Source organism: Charadrius vociferus, unplaced genomic scaffold (assembly GCF_000708025.1).
Source record: "Charadrius vociferus isolate BGI_N301 unplaced genomic scaffold, ASM70802v2 scaffold260, whole genome shotgun sequence".
Lineage (NCBI taxonomy): Eukaryota > Metazoa > Chordata > Aves > Charadriiformes > Charadriidae > Charadrius > Charadrius vociferus.
In genome coordinates this window covers 111945-124695 of record NW_009646410.1, presented here as the reverse complement: position 1 = coordinate 124695, position 12751 = coordinate 111945, and the positions used below count along the sequence as shown (strand labels likewise).

General features: G+C 55.3%; 1 protein-coding gene across 1 annotated transcript in view; it reads right to left on the bottom strand.

Moving 5' to 3' along the window:
* Positions 1–11120, bottom strand: part of EVPL (envoplakin) — a 27274-nt gene extending 16154 nt beyond the window's left edge. Inside the window, exons 1-8 of the mRNA XM_009895766.1 lie at positions 11047–11120; positions 4624–4723; positions 3957–4111; positions 3152–3275; positions 2368–2493; positions 2020–2058; positions 678–839; positions 8–115 (exon numbers count right to left, since the gene is read on the bottom strand). Coding sequence (XP_009894068.1) covers positions 8–115; positions 678–839; positions 2020–2058; positions 2368–2493; positions 3152–3275; positions 3957–4111; positions 4624–4723; positions 11047–11120 — 888 coding nt within the window. The remainder of the gene's footprint in view (positions 1–7; positions 116–677; positions 840–2019; positions 2059–2367; positions 2494–3151; positions 3276–3956; positions 4112–4623; positions 4724–11046) is intronic.
* Between the last annotated feature and the right edge of the window lie 1631 nt (positions 11121–12751).

Genomic DNA, 12751 nt, shown 5'->3' with positions numbered 1-12751 from the left:
TCCCTACCTGGATAGGCTTGACAGCTGGGTGCTTTAGCTCAATCATCCTATCCCCATCGTCTTGGAGATGGTTCACAAACTCCTCCTGGCTGAGCAGCTCATTGGACTTGAAGTCCTGAAGGGGAAGAGAAACTTCATGACAGTGGGAGCACAGAGCCATTTCCTGGGGCACCAAACCCCACTTAGCAGAGAAAAGACTCTTTTGTTTGTTTGTTTTTAAAAAAAGAAGGGGCTAGGCAAAGCTAAAACAAATTAGACACGCTTGAGCCTCAGAAAGCATCAGGGCATTCATTCAAAGAGCATTTTCCTAAGCAATTATCCCTCTGTTCTTCCTGGTCCCAGCATAGAGCAGTCACTGGGTGTTCTACTTTGGATGTTGAGGCTGACAGGACGCTGAGCCCTTCCCTCCCCTCTGACCACTGAGCCTCACCGACAGCTCTGTAATATATGATCCCACGTGCCAGCTCAGGGGACAGGAGGGGACACACAGAGTGGCACATCCTTAACTCCAGCATGGACCCAGAGCATCTCTTCCACCTGTTTCTGTGCCCAGCACTTTCGGGCTGCCCTGGGAAAGCACCAGGCTCAGGGCTGGTGGTGGATGTCTAGGAGGCTGGGATCCACCTGCAAATCTCCTGCCCCAATGGCAGAACACGTTACCATCCCCAAGAGCTCACCTCATACTGCCGACGCACGCTCTGGACATCCATCATTTGGTCACTCCAGTCCTGCTTTAGGATCCTGGTCTGCTGGTCCGTCAGGTAACCCAGCTCCTTGGTGCAGCCCTGGAGGTGGTGGTACAGGCTTCCCAGGCTCTGCCCTCGCCAGATGGAAGCTTTCTGCCCATGCACACAGGAGAGAGACAGAGTTGGTGTTCAGGTTGAGGAGCCCCTTTCCCCTCCTCCTCCTCCCCAGGACCCCACTTGTGTTGCACGTAAAATCATAGAATAGTTTGGATTGGAAGCGACTTTTAAAGGCCATCTAGTCCAACCCCCCTGCGATGAGCCTATTCCACTAGATAGGGTTGCTCAGAGCCCCATCCAACCTGACCTTGAACGTTTCCAGGGATGAGGCATCTACCACCTCTCTGGGCAACCTGGGCCAGTGTCTCACCACCCTCATTATAAAAAATTTCTTCCTTATACCTAGTCTTAATCTCCCCTCTTTTAGCTTAAAACCATTACCCCTTGTCCTATCACAACAGATCCTGATGAAAAGTCTGTCCCCATCTTTCTTATCGGCCCCCTTTAAGTAGTGAAAGGCCGCAATAAGCTCTCCCTGGAACCTTCTCTTCTCCAGGCTGAACAAACCCAATTCTCTCATCCTGTCCTCATAGAAGAGGTTCTCCAGCCCTCGGATATCCACCAGGAGATTCCCAGAGACCTTGCTAAGACATCTGCCGCCGCTTCCTCTTATCTGATGGGGCTGCCCTTCCCTTTCCCTCCTTCACAGACAGGCTATGTTTGTCTAACCAGAATCTCAGGTGTGGGCTGATGCCTCGGGCAGCCCGAGAGCTGGCCCAGCTCTGCTGGATTTCTCACAAATGCCATTCCTCAGCATTAACCTTCCCGGGCCCAGCTGGCAAAACCCAGGACCTTCTTCCTGGCCACTTCCTTTGCTCCAGCTGCTCGTTTCCTCTCTGGAGCTCTTGTTAGGGATCAGTGCAAGCCTCAACATTTGCAATCCTGATTTGGAACAGCCCATGGGCTGGGAAAGGGTTTCCTGCTGCCACATCCATAACCCTGTGCTCATGGACACAGAGGCAACTCCAAATCAATGATCCATGAAGAGGAGAAGCGCAGATCTCGCCCACAGCATTCCCCTGAGGACAGCGAGCGTGCTCTCAATTTACACTCATTCCAAGGTAGGAAGGAAACGGGGAAAGAAAATGAGGGACACAACTTCACTGTGCAAGACCAGAGGTAGCTCCTGCCCTGAGCTGGGCATTCCCTGTCCATCAGGGAAGATGTTACTCTGCTGTATGACCCCATCTGTCCAGAAAACCACTGAGAAACTTACCAGCAAGTCCTTGTACTGGCTCTTTAAATCTGCCACATCCTGGGTTACAACACAGCCAAGACCAAGGGGGGGAAAAAAAAAGAGGGAAAAAAGCCATTACCAAAACATGTGGTAGATGCTGATGAGCTGATTTATGGCAGGTGCTTTAGAAACCTTGCAGGAACCACCTCCCTGGCCCCTGTATGGCTTGATTTGTCCAAGCTCAGGTCTCCCCAAGCCCTCTGCAGAACAAGGGTAGATATTCACTGTGCGCAGGAGCAGATGGGACACGCGGCCAGACAGTGAGCAGAGCCCACAGGGTCCCGAGTGAAGCAGATGGGAACAAGGAGGGGATGGAGGGTGCCTTACCCCGCAGTGGAGGTTCTTAATCTGGAGGCCATAGGCTTCAATCTCCTTCTGGAGGATGTTGTGCTCAGCTATTTGCTTTTCCAGCTCTGACATGCCAGGGCCGTACTGTCCCGCGTTGACTTGTTTCTGTGCAAAAGGAGTTAGGCAGAGACTAAAGCAAAAGACTTCATTTCAGGGAGAAACCCCAGTCAGCACTGGCAGAGTGTGAAAAGATCTGGTATCTGATACCAGTCCAGGAAGAAGGGAAGGGATCTTGTTGTTTACCCTCATTGCTGCTGGTCACCACTTCCCCAACCATACACAGCGGCAAAGACAACCAGCTCATAAAACCCTGGTGTACCAACCTACACTGAACCAGCCACCCTTCCCATGGTGCCATGCAGTGGATGGGCATAACAACCATCCAACCTTCAAGGGAATTCAAGCTGACTCCAAACTGGGCACTGCACATACCCAAGACCTTGCAGCGCGAAACCCTAGGATATAGGGCTGTAAAGTTCTTGAAGACATCACCTTCTCCAAGCTTTCATCCCACATCAGAGCATCTCTACCTGATCCCCCTCGGGTAGCTCTTAATCTGAAGCGGCCATAGGGGTCCTCCAGAGGGTGTTAATAGGTGGGAGGAGAGTCCTTCTCCTGCCCAGAGCAAGTGAGTTACTTCCACCACCCCAATGTCCCTGCATGATGCCAAGCACATGATGGCTGGCAGACCCCTACAGGCAATAGTGGACATTATCTGGCCTTGTAGGAGTTGGGAGATACATCAAAAACCAGCTACTGTTACCATCTTTTGGTCCAAGATCCTGGCCCAGTCTACCCTGGGCCCCACATCAGGGATGTTCAGTTGTTCATAGAGGGCCCGGTACTCTGCACATAGCTGCGTCACACGGTCATGGAGCTGCTGAATGCTGCCAAGGAGAAAAGGCACACGTCTCTGTGTCAGTTTGCGAGGGGGAGAACCACGGTGGGGTTTGTAGAGCTTAAACTGCACCCGTAAGACCCAGGCTACTTTGTTGTCCCTTCATGACATGGCCTCCTTCATCAGTGGAGGCACTTGTCCTGGCGCTCTCCATCTCCAGGGATGTCTCAGGAATTACAACCCAAGAGGAAGCTGCAGGGAGATTAGCGCTGTCCCTTCCCATCTAGAAAACAACTCTTCCCTCCCGAATTCCACCTCGAAGGGCTGGAGAGCAAAGGGGAGCAAAGCACCAGAGGCCAAGTGAAGCTCTTCTCCCATTTGAACAACCAACTCTGCTTGGCTGAATGAAAGGCATTGATTTTCGGAAAGGCAGAGGAAAGGGGGATTTGCCCCAGGAGTGGGGCCATGTTTTAGCTCTGCATTTTGATGGTACCTTTTACAAGAGGTCCTAAATAAAACTGGGGACTCTTGGGTGATCACTCTGGCAGCCACCCTGCACACCACTATCTTTACAATATACCGTCAGAAGCCCTGATTTTAAGGCTAAAGTCTATGGGATGAAGGGGGAAACTCTACCTGTCATGGTAACGACTAGAGCTCAGCCTAGATCCCGGGAGGGTTCCCAGTTGCTCAGTGTCCCCATCACACCAGTCCCCCCAGCTCTACTCACTCTTTCTCTATCTCAATAGCCTGAGGGTGTTTCAGCCGCTTGGCACGGTCCACGTCTAGAAAGAGGTCCTTCAGCAGGGTCTCCGCTTCCTTCAGGTTCCTGGCGTTCTCCTGCTGGAACTCAAAGGCCTTGTTCTTCTGGTGATTGCTGGCATCCTGGAGACCAGGGAAGACAGAGGAAAAAAAGCCTGGTTGGACCAGACAGACCTCACACCATTCTCCTGGGCCAACGCAGAAGGTCCAGATGCTCAACGTGCTGACCACAGAGGAACCCTGCTGCGAGGGCGCAGCTGAGGAACGCTTGCCCAGCCAAGCTGCCTGCTTCAGCATCTCTCCCGCCCAGGGGACCAGTATGGGTTAGGCTGGCTGCCTGCCTCTGGGTTTGCTGGGAGGCACGAGGCTGTGCTGCTATAGGTGAGAGAGCCCTGGCTGTGGGAAACACGAGGCACTGAGCAGAACACACGGAGGCTAGAATTTGGGAGGCCCCGGTATGCAGCCCCAGGGGTTGGGAGGCTCTGCAGGGTGCTCTGTTCCTCCCCAGCCTCGAGTCAGCCCCCAAACCTGCACCAGCAAGCTGATGCACAGAGAAGACACCTGACCTGTTATCCTACACACTGCATTTCTAGGCAAAGCCTTCCACCTTCCCACCACCCTCTGCCACAACTCACCTGCTTGAGTCTTGACTGTGTCTCCAGGATGTCCTTCTCCACCTGGTCGGCATTTGTCTGCATGCGGGAGATGAGTACGGCCAGCTCATTTGTTGAGGACCTGAGAGAGGGAGCAGCAAAGCAGATGAGTGGGTGAAGGCAATTCTCACGCTGTTCATCACTGCCCAGGACCTGACACAGGTGTGGCTCTTCAGGCCTTTCCCCCATGTCCTGCTGGTCTCCAAAGAAAGAGTCTAAGCTGTGGCCAAGGACATGGATGAACAGAAGTGGTCGGTGCCTGGCTGTTGCCTTCAGCCAAGTGAAGGTAAGAGGCGGTGTGAATGGTGGTTCTTTGGACACCACGCAGCTCATGGGCACAGCTCTTTGCCACAGGACACTGCAGATGCTCAAAAGTTCGTGTGGATTCACAAAGCAGTGGAGAAAAAAAAACAAACGAAAAAAAAAACACCAAAAAACCCCACCAAAAAACCAAACAAAAGAAAACAACAAAAAAATTGCTGCAGGGCTCACAAACGCACCAGCACATCTGGGCTGGGATGACCCGAAGCCACAGACAGCTGGAGGCCAGGAGAGCACCCTGCAGAGGCAGCACAACATGCTCGCCCTGTTTGGAGGTGCTTCCCTGGGTGTCTGCCCTTGGCTGCTGGTAGAGGTGGGTGAGATGGCCCTTCAGCCTGTCCCAGGACTGCCGTCCTGCGATCTTGTTTCATGCAAAGTGCTCTGCAGTTCAGCCCACTGAGGTGCTGGAGAGCCCAGTGCCACCCCAGGACCGGGCTGCAGTGGACAAGGACTTGCTACGCAGACTACAAGCCCCTCTGGGTACTGTGTAGGTTGTTGCAGTCATGCTGCTTTCAGGGCTGGAGGACAAATTTCCCAAGGCCATAGCACAACCACCAGCCCTCCTCGCCCCAGTGAAGATTACCTGAAGGTTCCCATCAGACCATTCTCTATTGTCTCTCACCTCAGCGCCATCACACAAACGATGGTACTATCACAGCCCTTATTCCATCACTGCTATCATGAACAAGTGCTGAGAGCCCTGCTGAAACAGCTGGATCCAGAGCCCGTGGCAAGGCATCGGATGGCTCCCAAAGCTCCCTGCGGACAAGGAAGCACAAGCCTTGGTGCCACCTTTGTCCTCCTGTCCTGTTGTTTCTAATAGCATCTGCCCTTGAGGACAGTTCTGGCCCTACCCTCCAGGCAGAGAGAGTGCAGCGCTGCCAGGATGTGGGCAAGCAGAGGCGGGAGGATGTGGATTGATAGCATCATCCGGGGACTCGAGCCCTTGGATGACTGCTGATGGGACAAAGTTCAGCAGAGGCTCAGGTCAGTTACATGCTGACTCTGGAGTCTGAGACCAAAAGGAAAGAGTTTGAGCAGCCACAATGGGACATTGCACAGCGGTCAGTTGGTACAACCTGCCCTGTGCCTTTGGTGGAGGAGGAAGGTAAGAGAAAGGTGATGTCCTGCAGCAGAACCATCCATGTCTGCCCTCCAGCCGTGTGGTTTCCTTCCTAGCCCTGGCATCCAGCAAAGGACCAAGGGAAGCGGTTCCCTTAATGGCTCTGTCATTGCTCTAGTTCCTCATCACGGCTCTGGCTATTCCATGGTTCATACCAAAGGCTAGAGCAGATGCTGGAATGTTCATTTATTACAGCCCCAAGTGACTGTTAAGTCCCAGTGAGTGTTACGGTCACCCCAAGCCAGGCTCTCGGATGCCACAGACAGAGCCCGTGTTTCAGGTGAGCTCAGCCCACACCAACGGTCGCCGAGGTCGTGTAGCTCCAGAGGCACAGCCCCAGCGTTCCTGCTCACACCATCCTCCTGTCCCCTTTCTCCGGCTCCTCCCTTGGTTCTGATTTCCCAAGAGGGTGGCGTGGGCCTGCGACGCGGCAGCTCCCAGCTCCCTCTGGGGCTCTGGGCTGGCAGCGACTGCTGGCCGTGCCTCAGCTTCCCTGCCTGCAAAATGGACGTCAGCGAAGTAAATGGGGGACTGCTGCACTTTGGCAGCGCCCTCTTCTACGGGGTCTAATTCCAGGGGTCACGAAGCCAAAGAGCCCAAGCAGGGCATTCATCATCAAAGCATCACTCTCTGCTGCGTCCTGTCTCCTATATCCCATTAAACGTCCCTCCTACCCCATCTGTGCCCCACAAATGCCTTTCCTGGGGTAAGCTGCAGAGCTCAGGGAGATGAAGGGTGGCCCCAGGTCCCAGCACAACAGGGTGGGTAGGAGCAGTGCAGAGCCAGGACTTGGTCACTTTGAACCTGTGCGTGCAGCAGTCTGGAAGCCCTAGGAGGTCCCCCCTCCCCAGGAGGTTACACAATCTCCCACTCATCCCCGACACGCCTGGAATGAGGTGGTGTCCCATGAGCAAATACTTGAGCACCACCCAATTTTCCTGCCCGGGCTCTCTGCGCAGGGAGGAGAGAGTGAGTCACGGGCTGGCCGCCGTCCCAGGGGATGGACGCCTCTCCCCATGTGCCGGGGGGAGTCCATCCGCCCCGAGAGGTCTGGCCCTGGGAAGATCGTGTGGTGGTGTCCAGTTTGAGCCCCATCATGATGTGACCACAGATACCTCTGTGCAGCTCCAAGAGGGGGGAAATGAGGATCCATCCTTCCCAGGGAGCGTAGATTGCAAATAAAATCCTGCTTACTCTTGGTGGCACCCCCTTCCTGGCTGAAGAAAACATTGGGACACCCCATCTCTTGGTTCACAAGGCCGGACACATGAATCAGCTCTGTTTAGGCCAAGCCACAACAAAGTTATGGACTGAAGAGACCTCAACAACCTCCCGGTCGCAGGGGCTCAGCCTTGCCCGTCCCCAGCCTGCACCGCCTCTGCACTGCATGGGGTGCCCGAGGTTAGAAACAGGGGTGCTGTTGCAAACAACCTGGTCTTCAGGGAAGAAGTGATGCTTCCTGGAGAACATCGTCTCAGGAGCAGAGGGGGTCTCCCCTGCATGTCCTGGAGTGGAGAGCCAGGAGGTCTTTCTGCTGGCCACGGAGGGAAGCCTGGCAGAGGAGAAGACTGAGACCCTGTAACCAGCAGCCAGGCTGGAAGTGGCTCTGCAGCCCTGCAAGCAGCCAAACCACTTCAGAGTCTGCAAAAGAGTAGTCTGGATGCTTGAGGAGCACTGAAGCCAGACAGAGGATGTCCTGGGAGGAGAGGGGTGGCTACATACCATCCTGGGGGCCAGATTAAGGCTTGGTGCATGAGTGGAGAAGCCATCTATCCTCAGCTGAGCCTCCCACCCTCACCATGCTCCTCAGCCGAGGTAGGAGGGATGCTGAGGAACCCGCTTGGTCCATGCACGCTTAGAGAAGTGCCCAAACAACCACGGACTCTCCTATCCCAACCACGGACCGTGCCAAGAGGAGCACAAGCTTCCCCTGTCCATACCAACACCCATCCACACAGCCTGCGGTGACATGGATGCATCACCATCCTTCCTCAGGGCTGGTCGGGAGAAGCCCTCACTCAATGAGAGCTGAACACAGCCGGGCCCCACGTTTCAGGGTGCAGATGCTGACACTTGGGCTGCAGAGAGGCAGCCTGGCATCGGATGAGGTACGAGGAGCCACAGGCTCGCCACGCTCGCATCGGGCATCCCTCGAGCTCCCGGGGCTCGAGTCCGACTCCACTCACTGTGCCTGTGTACAGCCGCAGCCCCGAGCTGGCTGGGATGGCTGAGGGCAAGCCTTGGCAGAGCTCCTCTTGCTCCTTCGCCTCAAGAGCCAGGGCAGGCCTCCTCCTCCCTAGGGCTATCTCATGCCTAGAAGAGGCAGAGCACTGTTATTACCATTATTAATTGGTTCATTTCTCATACCACTTTCTGCCTCCTAGACAGTCCAGCTGCACGCAAGGGACAGTGTCTCATAGCAGGAGCAGGACTGTCCCCCGCTCCCAGTTATCCCTGCCAGAGCACGTTTGGGCAGGACCACAGCACCCACGCAGAATCACAGAATTGTCAGGGTTGGAAGGGACCTCTGGAGATCATCTAGTCCAACCCCCCCGCCAGAGCAGCGTCACCTACAACAGTAGGTCTTCAGTCCTCTTCAGTCCCCAACCCCGTCCCGTCCCTTCCTTCCAGAGGACTTTGCTTTATGGCTGCAAAGGACTCCCAAAGCTGGGTCTGTTCTCCCTGACACACAGAAGTCCTCGCACGCTCTGATCCACCAGCCTGAGCCACTCACAGCATGCCACCAACAATCCCCTGGGTTAGTCCCCTGAGCCCGTCCCTGTTCCCCCAGGGACCACGCTGCTCTAGACTGATCGGGGAGAAGCAGACGGAGGCGGTGGCAGAAGCAGCAATCCCTGGAGACGATTAAACCAGGAGATGACTTGCCATCCACCTCCAAAGCCACCCACGGTCTTTGTCAAGATCGCACCCGGGCAGCCAGTCCGGCCAGATCTGATTCAATTCCACCTTCTCATGAGTTTTCCCTTTCAGCCCCGCAGTGTGCCTCCTCCTAGAGCAGGGCACAGCCAGGATGTTCCTCGGGGACAAACCTGCGCTTATTACCACCTCCCTGGGATGCTTTCACCGAGCATAGACTGCGAGGCGGGATGCTCAACACCATGGTCCCAAGGACCAAGACGAGGTACCTCTCTAGGGGTTCATGCCAGTAGTGGCACCCACTAATCGGGAAGCCCCAGAGGCAGGGAACCTCGACTGCTGCTGATGTTCTGTCCTCAGGGTCACCGGGGACAGCTATGGGCCACCAACATTTTCTTGGAGCCAACCTTCATTTTCTCAGCTGACCAAGCCCAGGGCCATGGCCAAACCAATTAGCCTTTGTCTGATGGTTGGTGCCTCCTCAAACAAGCACAACTAGCTCAGTAATTGCCGTGCTTCTGGCTCCAGCCTCCATCCTGCACGGGGAAGAGGTGTGAGGTCTCGCCGGGATGTGACTCCAGTTATCCCGAGAGGCTCACGCTGGGAGAGAACCTGGCCCAAAACCTCCTGCGGTGCCGGGGGGGGCTGCATGGAGCTGTCCCAGGAAGCCTCACGGGACATCCCCAGCCCAGGTTTGGAAGCCGGCATGCAGCAGAGGTTGGGGAGGTAGATAGATTGCATTAGCAAGACTAAAACCAGAGGCTGACGCAGTTCCGGGGTTCCTGGGAGGTGTCTCACTGCATTCAGGCCCTGATGGAGGCTTGGTGTTCAGAGAAACCCCAAATCTCTCTTTGTGATGAGTTTGTGAGTGCTCAGCTCCACTGAGACAGAAGCTTCCTATGGCAGGGCAGGGAACCACCTCCAGACATCCCCCCAGGGAAGCCTCAGCCTTTGCTAGGAGCCCCCTTCTCCCCGGGTCCTGCTGCCCTGCCCAGCAGCACTGGGCCACCACCCTCCTCAGAGACTGTTTGCCAACATTGGGTTTGTCCCTCATAAATGGCACAGGTGGGTGCCAGCACCATGCTGTGTCCACCCAGGCGTCCGTGCACACACCATCCCATGTTGCTGGTGTTAGTCGTCCTGAGCAATGGGGCCAGCACCCCCTCCTCCCTGCAGGTCCTCTCCTCCTCAGGACAAACCCCCTTGTAATATCCTCAGCCTCTAACCCTGGCTGGAGATAGGGATTCCTGCAGGATCAGTCCACTAACCTTAGGAAATGCAAAATTGCTGAGGAAGGTGGAAAATAACCCTGAGTTAGCAACTGCAGCTGAATGGAGGGATGAGTGCTCTCTCTGCAGGAGCGCCCCCTCCCAGAGGACACCCTGCTCCTAGGGAAACACCCTCATCCCATCACACATCTTGGTCCCGAAAACTGAGTGAACCTCTCTTCAGAGGTGACATGGCTGTCAGATCCCTTTGGGGCTGCCTCAGACAGGCCTGAAAGAGGCAACCTCAGCTATTTGACCTGCAGAGACCCAGCCCGTCACCAGGATGGATTAGAGCAGTCACCAGCAAACCCGCTCCTCACCCACCTTCACCACCTGAGTGGCACCAAACTGACCATCCCTCTCCAGAGATCCCAGTTCCCAGGGCAGCATCTCACCAACCTCACACAACCAGCCAGTCCAGGGATCTCAAATCCGGGCTGGTATCTGCTTCACCATCGAGCAGAGCCCGCTCCACCCAAGCAAAGAGGCTGCATCTACTCTCCCTACTCCAACCTGCCCAAAAGGGGCTTTGCACTTCCCTGTTCCATTAACACAGCTCCGAACACATCTTCAGGCACTGCACATCCCGAGGGCTGTGCAGATACTCCTGGGCTGGAAAGCAAAGCCCACCAGAAACAAGGAACCATGGCTGGGGCAGCACGTTTTGGCATCAGCTCCCAGCGAGCCCCAACTTTCTGGCTGCTCCACAAAGAGGTTCTTAGGGTGGCTTAGGAGACATCAAGCCCTCTTCCCTCATCTTCCCCCGGCGTCCACAAGACAGCTTAGAGAGAGGAGAAGGAGAGGAGTCACACTTACTTGCTAGGCTTGACAGGGGAACTTCTGTTGGGGGAACTTCTGCTTGGGGAGCCTTTGCCCACCCCCTTGAACATGTTGGTGAGGTCCTAGCTGGTCTCCCGGAGTCCGCAATGTCGTCGTGGGTGCTGGCTCTCTGCTCCGGTCTGTCGGGATGGAATGACAAGACTCAGCGAGGGGAGGTCGGTGGCGCGCTAAAGAGGAGTTTCTGGGAGGCTCCTCCCCAAACGCAGGAGAGCAGCAGTAGCAGCAGAGATGGAGGCACATATGAAAAAATGACTCGAAAAACCAGTTTGGGGTGGAAAGAGCAGAGCTCCAGAGGGAGAACAGGAGACCCCGCCCTGGCTTGGAGAGTGTTTTGGCACACACAGCCACAACCATGCAGCAGTTCCCCAGCAGAGGGGCAGAGAGCATGGTCTTTGCAGGGAGGAAAAGTCTGAAAACGTGACTTTGAGGGAGTGCGCTGCCACTACTGAAACACCTTTTAAAACATCTTCTTGCATCAGCTGTTTAAAATGCTAGAGAAGTAGCAGAAGCCCTACGGACGAAGCCAACCGAGAGATTTCCAAGGCAGCAACGGCAGTTTGGGAATCGCCAGTTGACAGAACGTGATGTTATTTTACAGTTCAGTAAACTTTTGGCCCAGGCTCAGCACAAGGTAGCCCCGGCTCCCGGCAAAACACCGAGGGCTCATGGCAGAACTAAGGTCAGCAGCTCCAGCACAGCATCACAGGAGCCTCAGCCAGCGGGATTCAGGCTCTGAGACAAATTCGGGTACCAAAGCCCCAAAGACCTGTGTCTGAGGCTCTACCTAGACACCGTCTACACAAGACCTTGGAGCAGGCTTTGCCTCTGGGCAGCTCTTTCCCCTGTGGAGCAAAGGTTCAGAGTCCCAACTGGTTTCCAGCACAACTGGTTTCCAGTACAGCCCAACAACACCCTGGCATCTCCGTGGCTCCTGGGGGTGCCTGACCAGGCTGTGCTGCATGGTGGGGCTGCCCAGCCCCACAGCTCTCCTAAACCACAGCAAGGGCTGGCTGCTGTCTACATCCTCTTGGTTGCAGATAAAGCAAAGGTCAAAGCTTCCCACAAACCAGGAACGCTGCGTTTCAGGTTGATCCAGCACGGATCCCACAGCGACATGGGATCCTTATCCTGTGCAGGACTGGGGAGGGAGGGCAGAGGATGGAGCAGGAAGGGGACGGGAGTGGATGGGGCCCACAGTCCCCACGTAAGCACCAGCCGCTGGTGATGCTGACAGAGGTTTGTGGCCGTTCTTCCCCATTTCATGTGGCCCAAGGACAACCCAGGACCAGAGGGAAAGGCCTGGGCTCCATCGTCACTTCCTGGGTGACCTCTTTGTCCTCTTGAAATTACCACAAAACAAATCATGCTCGTCTCAGGAGAGAGGGAGACACATGTGGGACAAGGATCCTTTGCAAGGGACTTGCTTTCTGCTATGGTTTTGCTCTTCTACAAGCTGTGGAGCCCTACCTTTTCATGGCGGTATCATAGCTTGGACCCTGCTTCTCACACCAAGATCTCAGAAGCATGAAGAGAGGAGGTCCCCCCAGCTCAAAGTACTGGGAGGCAGCTGGTGGGGATCTTAGGAGGAGGGGCGACCTCTCCTCCAAGGGGCTGGAGTTAACGGATACCTGCTTCGGGGCCTGTCTTTGCAGTGTGGAGGTCTACAGACAGAATGGAAAGC